The sequence below is a fragment of the Vanessa tameamea genome, chromosome 9 (assembly GCF_037043105.1).
Source record: "Vanessa tameamea isolate UH-Manoa-2023 chromosome 9, ilVanTame1 primary haplotype, whole genome shotgun sequence".
Lineage (NCBI taxonomy): Eukaryota > Metazoa > Arthropoda > Insecta > Lepidoptera > Nymphalidae > Vanessa > Vanessa tameamea.
This window is the reverse complement of record NC_087317.1, coordinates 3,398,975-3,411,373: the sequence shown is the minus strand read 5'-3', so window position 1 is coordinate 3,411,373 and position 12,399 is coordinate 3,398,975. Positions and strand designations below refer to the sequence as shown.

General features: G+C 31.5%; 1 protein-coding gene across 1 annotated transcript in view; it reads left to right on the top strand.

The window, feature by feature from the left end:
• Positions 1 to 9,935, top strand: part of LOC113394184 (ras-related protein Rac1) — a 43,277-nt gene extending 33,342 nt beyond the window's left edge. Inside the window, exons 2-6 of the mRNA XM_026631396.2 lie at positions 617 to 688; positions 2,749 to 2,929; positions 4,518 to 4,652; positions 6,433 to 6,604; positions 7,313 to 9,935. Coding sequence (XP_026487181.1) covers positions 617 to 688; positions 2,749 to 2,929; positions 4,518 to 4,652; positions 6,433 to 6,588 — 544 coding nt within the window. The 3' untranslated portion in view covers positions 6,589 to 6,604; positions 7,313 to 9,935. The remainder of the gene's footprint in view (positions 1 to 616; positions 689 to 2,748; positions 2,930 to 4,517; positions 4,653 to 6,432; positions 6,605 to 7,312) is intronic.
• The last annotated feature ends 2,464 nt before the right edge of the window (positions 9,936 to 12,399 follow it).

The following is a 12,399-nucleotide window of genomic DNA, read 5'->3' as shown; positions in this document are numbered from 1 at the left end:
CGAGCTATGAGTATATACAGAGTTTGAATTTAAGTTGATATAATTGAAAAGTCCTCATTTTTAACTAATGAGTATGTTTTAATATGCAATAAACGCTTTTACTTTTTCATACTTGTAATATTTCAATACAGTAGAATTATTTTGTATTATTTTTTCAGTTATTCGTTTTTGCAGCATTTATTATTATATCTTATATTTTTTCTATTTGGATATCGATAATATTTGTTTTACATATAACTTCTATTCAATTTTAGTATTTTTCAGTAACAAATATCGATTTACTAAGCTTTTAAGAATCTCCGAAGCAGATATTGCATAAGCGATGTTTGTTAATCGTATAAGCAAGCTTCTTCGCTTTAATTAAGCACAATTTTGCGAAGTCACATTCTGATATTAATTTGTTGTATTTAGGTGGTGTGAAATATAATTACATGAATATGTAAATTACGTTATAAGGTGTTACGGTTAAAAGATTTAAACAATAATTGTAGAAAAATTAAAATGAATTTAATAAGAGTTTTTAATTAAACAAATATAATGAGTATGAGCTTTGTCTTGTTCGCTCTGATCTGTTTGTGTTAGAAATATTTACAATGTATTTTTTTTTTGTCCGCAGTGCCGTCGGTAAAACATGTCTTCTCATCAGTTACACGACAAATGCCTTCCCCGGGGAGTACATACCAACAGTGTAAGTATTTTTTTTACGTAATTTAAGGTTAGAAGTTTACATTGCAAATTGCATTACACTTTTTCTTCGAAAGTATGTCAGGCTAAAGATTAAAAAAAAGGTTCAATTAAAAAGAAGGCACTCGTTTTAAGGCTTTAAATATGTTATATGTCTTATAAGGCCACGTCGTTAGTGTGACCTATGTATAATATGAAGTGACATCCTTTTTTTAAATATGATAAAAAAATCACCAAAAAATCTGACGAAAAAATCATTTTGTCCCAATTCTGGTGGAATGTTAATAATGAGACGACCACTCGCCTACCATACGGTAAATCCAGCTGGTCGTCTGCTTTTTTACTAGAATAAGAATGGTCAACGTATGCTATTAAAATTAACCAAAACTTGTTTGTTCCAACTTAAACAGAAATACAATTTAAATAGATAGGATCGTACTTGTTATATAACAGTTACGTGGTTATTAAATAAATAAGAAATAATGTATTATTATATTGATCAGGCTCATATATGCAATATTTTTCTTATTTCCAGAAAACAATAAAAATAATCAATATCAATCATATTATCAATAAGAATAAAAATTTATTGAAATTATATTGTGGTTCTCATAAACTTTGTAATGAACACGAAGCTATTTATGTATAAGTTGAATCATCTTAAGTGGATGCAGTTTCTATCTGAACTGAGCCTGAGCATGATCACCATCTAAATATAGCCTTATTTGATGTCTGTCTCTAAGTTGATATTTATTATAATAAAATTAATATCACCTGCATATTATTAATTAACATAAAGTCAATTATTTTTTTCTAAATTTCAAATTGAATTGCCTCCTAAGTTTCAAATGTTTTCATATAAAATTATAATTTTACTTAAAAGTCCCCGTTTGTAGATGTGGGTGTAGTGACTAGGCAATAGCCTGAAATAAAGCAGTTATTGTTGATTACTTATATTTAATTCTTGTTTATTATATCGCTGTTATATAATTGTGTGCCTTATGTAACAGCGATATAATAAACAAGAATTAAATATAAGTATTATGTATTTTAAATTAAATATTAGAAAACACGTTATATTTTAATAATTAGTACAAATAAAACTAATTATGTTAAATAATTTAATTTGAAAACGTTTCTGCAAGTTTAACATTTGATAATATCACAAGAGACTACTAAAATTGGAATTTACTTTTATCACGCGTTTATAAATACAGTATACGTTATTATAATTCGTGAAAAACATAGCAACGAAATAGCGTGTCATGGCAAGTGCGTGTATCGGATGAAAATCTTTAACTTTATATAAACTTATCTGTATACCTACCTGTATATACATATAGTGGAACAATAAGTTCCATTGTATCGTATTATACAAAATATAACTTACATTCTCAATACTGGTTTATGATAGAGAATGTTTATATAATATCTTAGTCATAATTGCCTTAAAATGACGATCACGTGTGACGATTTTTTCTGTGAACTGCAACACCTGTTGCTCTGAGAAACCTTAATCATGACGGAAGTATTAATTTGATCGAGGCATTCGTGTTCAATTATCAATTAACGGCATTGTCGCTTATGACATATTGTGCTTTTTTTTTATTGTTATTTTGTATTCATATACACAATTGTTCTCTAATAATAACTACCGTTCGCTCTATAGTTTGAAAATTAAAGTAACATATATTATTTTATTTTGAATAGCATGTTTCTAATTTTTTCGCTAATCTTATTTTTAAACATTTTTATTAATAACACAAAAAAAAACATTTGATGTACACAGGAAAAAGGGGTAAAAATACTTGGAAAAAAAACTTTATTATATCTGTATATTAATACCTACAATTTGTTTATATACATATATTGAAGGAATAGCTTTGATACCTATAAAATTAATTATTAAATGTATAAGTTATGTGTTCGGGCACAAAAAAAAATATCTGATGTTAAAATCAATGTTATTAAATGTATAATCATTACGTTAACATTTGGAATAATACTTATTTATAACAACTGTTTAGATAAATCGTAAATAACTTTTATCCTCATATATTTCAGATTCGACAATTACTCGGCGAATGTAATGGTTGACGGCAAGCCGATTAACCTGGGCCTTTGGGACACGGCGGGTCAGGAGGACTACGACAGGCTGCGACCTCTCTCTTACCCACAGACTGACGTGTTCCTCATATGCTTCTCCCTCGTTAATCCGGCATCCTTCGAGAACGTTCGCGCAAAGGTAACAATTGTTTTTATTTTTGTTTAGACACATTATAGTTAGATGTAACATTTGTTTGGTTGGAGAAATTTTGAAAATTGTTGGGAAAACTATACGTTTCGTATTGTTTGACATGTAAATTCACCAAATTGCAAAGAAGAAGCTGCAGCTTGAACAATAATAATAATCGAACTTCATTGATGTGTAGCATCTTTCCTCTTGTTCTGCTGTAATTTTTGGAAATTATTTCGAGAAAAGAGACGGTAGTGTGTAACAGAAAGCCGTGGAATTTCGCGCTATTTGATTTGGCCAATAAACAAACGTGATGCGATATTTGCCTGTAAGTTGGTACCAACTACCTATTTTTCGAGAGGATATAATTGCTTATGAAAAATGTTAAATGTCAGATGTAACATATCATATGCGACTACTATAAAGGCTCACTCGACTTTTTAGGTAGGAGATAAATATGTGACGATTTTGATTGTTGCTTGATAATGAACTTGGGCAATAAGAATTCGATCGTCTGCTCCTTATATACCGCAGTCTACTACTAACACTACCGGATTCAACCTTTCCTATTCAACTACACATTAAAAAAATCATCGAAATGTTTCCAATAGTCTAGGAGACTTCAGTTAGATACACGTGTGTGCAATAATTATTTATATATACAGATTTAAATTTTACGTCGATTGTTCAAACTTTAATGTCATACATTTCAAAATTGGACAAGTTACAGGCACGAAATTCTATTACATCATAATAGATAATGTTGGCCGTTTAATAAGAGACCTTTGAATGCAGCAAAGCTAAGCTAAGGTTGGCTGGTTTAACGTGTAGGTACATTACTATTGCGAAACATCGATTTGCATGCGTATCTAGACCTCGAACCAGTCTTTCTCGTTGTCCGTTGATTACATTAAGATTGATACGTCAGAATTATATTTTTAATGTCTTAACGATAGCGTTCGCATGTTAAGCCGCCTTTTCACTATGAGATATTACGTAATTATATATTATATTCCAAGCTATAAATATGTATGTTCGATCGTTTGAATCATATTTTAATTTAATATCACTCTCAGTATACTGCAGATCCTTTTATACGATCACGTCCTCAGTTCTTGTCAATCAGTGATCGAGTATCACTGACTGACAAGAACTGAGGCTAATGTATAGCCAATTTTCTTATTAAAAATATAACTCTTATAAATTCTCGTGAACGAATAAGCTTCGAATATTCTCCTCAAGAGGATATAAAGCCTTTATTTAATTCTGGGACTTTAAGAGGTTGTTAGTTAAGTGTGAACGTCATTCGAAGATCATAATTTATTTTTTTTTTTTTTTCACGGCCAAACCGCTCGGTATGAAGCACTCTTGAACCCTAAGCTACATTTTTATATCTAGCACCGGACATTTAACTGTTGAAACAGCGTGCAAAGCTAACAACTGCAACTTGTTTATTAGAATAAACAGTGAAGAAATTTTGAATAGGTAGACCGAAAATTAACAAATGCAAGGAATTGAACTTGAATGGGTTAAATTGATAAAGATTGTTGCGATTGATTACTACGTATAAATACGATTCCTATGTTTTCGTCTCCAGTGGTACCCAGAAGTACGGCATCACTGCCCATCGACGCCCATCATCCTCGTGGGAACGAAGCTCGATCTCCGCGAAGACAAGGACACCATTGAGAAGCTTAAGGACAAAAAACTCGCACCCATCACTTATCCACAGGTAAATTCATTCATTCATATTGAATTAAGATAGAACTGATCCTGGAAGATGTTTTAATGTCTCAATATGTTCAGTCAAAGATCCGCCAACTATAAATATGTGCGTGTAATAGTTGAATGACACAATTAGCACTAGTTTTTTTTTGTTTATGGCATTGGTTGGCGGACGAGCATTTGGGCCACCTGATGGTAAGTGGTCACCACCGCCCATAGACAAAGGTGCTGTTAAAAGGTATTAACCATTCCTTACATCACCTATGCGCCACCAGCCTTGGGAACTAGGATGTTACGTCCCTTGTGCCTGTGATTACATTGGCTCACTCACCCTTCTAACCGGAACACAACAACACAGAGTACTGTTATTCGGCTGTAGAATATCTGATGAGTGGGTGGTACCTACCCAGACGGGCTCGCACAAAACCCTACCACCAAGTATGGCCAGTGTGGACTTCAACGTAATATCACTCAAAATGTACTCATAATGTATTTTATGACTTGATGGTAGGGCTTCGTGCAAGTCCGTCAGATATTACTTTTTATTTCATTTATTTGTTAGCGATTTTTACATTGTTCGTTCTTACAAACATACAGTTATAATACACATATCCACAGATTATGTAAAATCATTTAAAAGCAAACACTACATGCTAATTAAACCATTAATTACTATTGACTCCTACAAAAACAAAAGAGAAAAGGCAAAATAAAAACGAAGATTGAGTAAAGAGAAAATTGATATCCGATTTGATGGGTCAGTGAGCCACAGAAATGACAGGCACAAGGGACATAACTTCTCAGATCCCTAGGTTGGTGGCGCGTTGGTTAAAATTTCATACCCACTTATCACCAGGTGGCCCACTTGCCTGGCGCAGATAGTTGGAAATTAATATATATAAAATATCATGTTGTCCGGTTCCAACCGGAATAGATCACAACAATGTTTTGTCTACTTTAATAAACTATACTTTGAAGTTTCCATATTATTTTTGGTGGAACTCCACTTAGCCATCGATAAAAATGTTATTATTGTATCAGTTATTCTTGTATTGTCAATTCCTAGTCGATTATTTTATGTGATATTTTACATTGAAACGGTTTCCAGTATTCTTGAAGAATTTAGAGTATAAAACAAATATATTAATATACCTTAAAACGGAATCCACGCGATGAGTTTTTCTTTACATGTACATGCATAAGAAGAAGCTAATCTTAACCTTAATGAGATTTTTTGACTGAAAAAACCTAATAACTTTTATCGGCCGGACCTGGTGTTTTAAGCCAGGATTTCGGGAAGTAAAAGAAACCTCGTAAACGCTCATTTGTCGAATGTAATTGAGTCACAAGTGTATCCACCGACACGCTGGAATAAACATCAAAAGAAAATATGGCCTTATCCCAGAAGTTTGTCATTCTACTGTTACTCAATATTTACAGTCTAAACCAGTAACCAGTAATTAGAGAATCAAATCTATATTAATAATATTATAAATGTGAAAGTAAATCTTTCTGTCTGCCTGTTTGTCTCTCTGTCGCTTTTTGACGTAATTTAGTATGAAGCAAACTTGAACTCCTAGGAAGGACATAGGCGGGCGACAACTAGTAGTGCTTGCACTAGTCGTTGTCGCTAGTGTAACTTGCTCATGCGATTCAGAAAAATATATATTTTTTACAATTAGTTTGTATTGGATTACTGTTCTATAGTAGCAGTTCTATAGAACGGTAATCCAATTTAATGAATAGACTGTTACTCTTTATAATCTGACTGCCATGTTATGTACCAGGGTCTCAGCATGTCGAAGGAGATCGGCGCCGTGAAGTACCTGGAGTGTTCCGCGCTGACGCAGAAAGGTCTCAAGACGGTGTTTGACGAAGCGATCCGCGCTGTCCTCTGCCCCGTCCAGCCGATCAAGGTGAAGCGGAAGTGCGTGCTACTGTAAGGATTGCGACGCTGAGGTTAGTACATTAATGTCTAAACACAATTCAAATCTGCGCAACAATATAATATTGTTAATAAGAAACAACCTAGTATGAGGAATTGTAGTAAGCTTTTATGGACCATAAGACCATAAACTATTTGATATTAATATAATATTATTAACAGAATCTTCTTCATCTCATTGAGTCTTCGGCTAAATTTTGTCTATTGATGTTATAGAATCGAATAAACTAATAGTTTTATTTAAAAATACTTCTCTATTAGTGTAAGATATATCTCGGCGTATATCAAAATATAAACGATCTTTCTAAAAGGTTTTGGGACAATTTTGGAAAGTGAGGTCAGAGGTTAATTCAATGTAAAAACATAGCAGTTATATATAATTTCAACATCGTCCGTATACTGGAGACGGTGGCGTATTAGTGTATGATAAATAAATTATTTCCTTAACATCATTAGATCATCTTAATATTAGGCAAAGAAAGCAGATTAAAATCCTTCTAATTGGAAATGATTCCAAACCGTTTTGAAATCTGCATGGATCATCGTTAATTGCCAATGTTTAATCTCACATATGTTAAACAACTGTTGACTATTAAATAAATACAGATAACACAAGACATTTAAGTATACCAATTGACAGTACATTGAAATCGCGTTACACGAGGAAGCAGATAAAGAAATAACCAAGTCGTCGAGATAAAGCAACAATTTTAATATTTCAGATAGTGCAGACGCGTGTCGTAGCCAGTGTAAACAGCATAGCTATCTAACATAGAGCACACCAAACGATCCGTCTCCAAGTCGTACTACCAGAGTGCTGTATAAAACTATACATGGACTGCAAACAAATGCATACAATAGATGTTAAATTTTACTGATAATACGCATCATTTATATGTAACGTGGGTTGGTGTGAGTGAGTTCCGTATATGTAAACGCTTTTGTATTATATGTGGAATGACACTGACAGTTGACAGTTGTCTATGGCTAAGTGACATCATTTGTACGATAAGGGAACATGTCAGTTTTGTACATTTATTGGGTATTCATATTTGGGTGCTTTTCTTAAACGCGATCTTAATGTTAATGAGTACATTCCTACATTTTTGCTTGAACACCGTACGCCACATTGATTTCATAATCGACTATATAATTAAAAAAAAAATGTTTTCTATTTCGCGCGTCGGTGATTTTAAACGTGGAATTGTTGAAATTTTTGTTTAAACAGAGATTATATTTTTCGATTTATTATTACTTATTTTTGTTCCCGATTGTTGTATTTCATTATAGGTGTCTATAAGTACATACGCAGTATTCGCTAAAATGTTATTAATATTTAACTTTCGTATAGATTCCTAAAAAAACTTTACGTATATATAAATAATTTGTATTCATAATGATAATGTGTATTCATAAAAGTTAAGATTACTTTCTTCGTTGTTTTCGATATAGATGTATGTAACAGTTATTCCAAAGTTAGTTTCGATTTGTTTTAATTACACTTTACGAGTAGGCACAAACCAGCCATCGAGTAAATGTTGTCAACATTGTCCTTTTAGTGTTATTTTAAAGAAAATTGCGTCATTTGGAATACGAGCGCGAGTTTATTATTAAATACATATCGAAGCTAGTTAGAATGATAAAATTTGCAATAAAATACTATCATTTTAATGAATGAAAGTTACATAATTTTTTTATTATTATTAATTCAATTAATAAACTATTAAATTTGTCTGTAAAATGTCTGTAAATGTCATCTTTATAAAAGGTTCAAAAAACATGAATTATTAAGTATTTTATTATTTTCCTTTATTTCCTATATATAATAAATTGTCGTCATAAACTCGTATCTTGATAAGTTTCGAGTATACTTTAAAACGCCGCACAATTATAACATTAAGCATTGATTGTTAACCGATCAAGTTGAAACGGGCAATATTTTCTAGATTTATCTCGCAAATCTTGCACTTTTCTATTTGGTCGCTTAAACTTAGACCTTCAGAGGACATTTTTCGCTAGAAATGTGATAATTAAAGCCTAAACCCATTTAGGCTTTAATTGACTGACGACACGGCCTTGTAACTTTTTTATGCCTAATGTTTTTTTTTTTTTTCTGTAGACACTCAAAATATACTGAAGATTTTTTATTGCTTTTAAATAGTAGATATTAAGTTAATTACCGTCTAAATCCACACCTAAAATTGTAAGATGTAAAAGTTAGTACATGAAAAGTTGCATCTAAGGTGTGTGCAATTGTTATTGCTTGAAATTCAATATCAAATATATGGATGCCATAGACAATTTTTACTTAACCATTTGAAAATATAATTTTAGGTTGTTCTTTTTTTTTTTTATTTTTAAAGCATCAACAATTGCACAAAATAGGTACATAGCTATAAGGTTTTAATGTATTGTTCAGATGCAGATATTTAGAAGAAACAGCATGTAAATAACGGTAATATTAGTATTAATTAAAAATGTAAGTTAACGCGCCATTTACTATGGCGTTGCATTTTTATATAACTAGAAACATTTAAATAGGGCGCTTCGATCGCATTTTATATCAGACAAAATGTATTTGCTATCATAAATAAAGGGATTATTACTTTTAAATTGGTTAATACTTTCTTCACTACCTGTGCGCTAACTTGTACATCGTAACCTGTATTCGATTAAGTGTTTGTCAATATGATATTAATGATAACATATTTTTCTATGAATTTAAAATAAAGATATATGTGAACAGTTTTCAATTCAATAATAATAATTCGAACATAAAATATTATGTAAAATTTTCCATATATTGTTTTTTTTTTTTTTTCTTTCTTTAATCTGTCAATAGTGACAAAATGCAATGAACTTCTTATGTTATTCGTAATGTAATTGTATCTATACAAATGGTAAAACTGTATCGTAGATCATCATATAAAAATATTGACCAATATAGTTTCAATTATTTAAAAAAAAATATACAAAATATTTTGTAAATTTTTTAATGGATCAATTTTTTTTCTTTCGTTACCTGTGAACGTCACTTTTAGTATTGAAAACGCTTGGTATGTTAGCGCATAAAGATTTTAGTCGAAATTTTGCTCTAGTGTCTATTGTATGGGACATAATTATTGGTGTTAGCTTTTATTGTTATGTCATTGTTACTAATAAAATTGTAACCACAAATTTATTAAGTGTGCTTTCTTTCGTAACAGCTTGTATGACTAATTTTATACAAACTAAAAACGAATGCGATGTCCGTCATACATCCAAACGAGAACGCTGTCGAGTAATTCTTCCAAATATTGTGAAGCCTCTGAATAATTCGAAATATATTTATATTAACTGTTCAAATGCTGGTTTTATTTAATTCTACGCCTACAATTCGCGATAGTCGCTGAGTGATAAAGAAAATAAATCACTGTTCTATAAACAAATCAAGTAATAGCTTAAATTTCCACCGCGTGTTGTCTACGTCCATAAGAATAACTGTGAATAATTAAGATGTCACTTCGTGATTGCAATTACAGTTAAAAATAAATCAATTGGTGTTCCCTTGTTTCCTTAACAGTAATTGCCTAGGTCAAACCTTGAGCCTAAGAGTTCTGTAATAACTGATTTCTTTTAGAATTTCGTATCTCATAAAATATTTATATTTTGATATATTATAGGCAATTATTATATTTAATATGGCATTTCATTCTCGTATTCTGCGGTGAGATTCGAGTTTCATCTGACAGAATACCTTTACTGGTGATGCGCTATAATCATGTGTTAATTAAATAACGGCGTTAAAATGTTCTTTCGGAATGATTTGTTAAACAAAGCTTATATATAAAGAAATCTGTGTTTAACTAAAAATCCGCTAAGCAATATTTAATTAAGGCCAATAATTGTTACAATTAATTGCATTTTTCAAATAGCTAGGCCGACTGTCAAATTGATTACCTGATTGTAAGTTGTACCACTGCCTATATACATTGGTATCGTAAGGAATATTTCCAATAACACGAATTCGCCATCGACCAGTGGCATAGCATAGCAACAGCAACAAATATTTTTTGCGTATTGATAAATGTTGCAGTCGATAAATCAGTATTATGGAGTGCATAAGTACATAGGTCCATAATATAGATTTATATTTATTTGATTTGATTTGATATCAATCCGCACGAATATTGGATAACAACAGTTGCAATGCTCTAACAGTAATAGCCCCACTTGGGAACTAAGATGTCATATCCCTTGTGCCTATAGTCACACTGGCTCACTTACCCTTCATACTGGAGCTCAACGATACTAAGTATACATGTAAAATCTATTATGAATGGGTGGTAACTACCCAGACAGGTTTGTACAAAGTCCTAACAACGCATATCATTTTCGGATATTTGGTGATCGTTTACTGAGTGAGTTTCGAGTTTATTCTTACAGAATATCTCTACAGGTCTTGTCAGATGACTTTTTCTTGAGTTTGATTTCACTGGAAAACAGGTCTAGTTTGTATATCTGGTTATCCGTCTGATTTAAAAACGCACGTGTTTATCAGTTCAGCTGACTTAAATAGGGTGGCTATTAATTTGGCTGTTTTACATTGTTAATTTATATACGCAATATAATTGCTGATTGCAATTGGATTTTTAAAATATTCACGAATGCGTAGTCTTTTATATGTCAAGCAAAATCGACAAGTGTACATCCAGATAAAGCCATTTTTTTTTTTTACACAATTAAAAAAATAATTTTGCAGTATAGTCCACGTGAAGCTGAATTGTGCGACGTTGTTATTACGTGGGTCACACTTTAAGCTCTGAATAGATTATATCTGATAGAAATCGAAAGATATCTTCCGATAACAAGTAGCTTATAACCCGTTTATCTACTAATCAAATTAATCTTACATTTTATGATTGATATGAGTTACTGTTGCCATAGGAATAGTAATTAAGATCGTTAGTTTGGTGGCTAGATTAGAAGACTGCAGATTTAGAGTACCTGAGTTCAAAACCTGGTTTGGAAAAAATCAAGGGGTTACGGTGCCAAGATATTCTTTTTGGTAGCTTAAAATTAGAGAGTTGGCAGTATTTATACATCTTTAAGACCGGTGGTCCTGCGCCTGCACTCACGCCGGTTCTGCCCGATTACAGTCCTCACGAATTATGAGAGTGAGAAGCAATAATGGAGTACGCACTTGTGAGTTCGTGTGTTGTTTCTGTGCAGTTCGATATTCTCCGGCAAAATTGGTTGTCGAGACCGAAATTGACCAGGAGCGCATCGTCAATTCTGTATGTAAAATATGAATTATAAGGAATTAAATAAAATATACTAAGTCCAAAGAGTACACCCAACTAAAGCAAGTTTATTTTACTTACAAATCAATTAAAAACATCTTGATAGGGACATTTTGTTAGTAGTTTTTTATTTACAGTTATCATCAGATGGTAATAAATAATCACATTATCAATGCTATGACCTTACTTGAACAGCAGTATCTTTGAATTGAAAGTAATTTATTCGGAATAAAATAAATAGCAAGGTCTTTATTATCTTTGACAATAATAATTCAACAATTTTATCGTAAAAAAAGGAAAGTTATGCTATTGTTTAATAAATTCCTACAATTTCTTTTGTTTCCTTGTGGTCTGAATAAGTGTAAACTATATAATATGTAAGTAGTTTGTTTTTTGTATAGAAAACTAAACATAAGTTATCGGTTTGTTTTATTAAGACTTATTACCATTTAATACATAAAATTGAAAAACTTATAAAAAGCATTTATGGTAAAGGTATTTATTTATAAATAGTACGTTAATACATA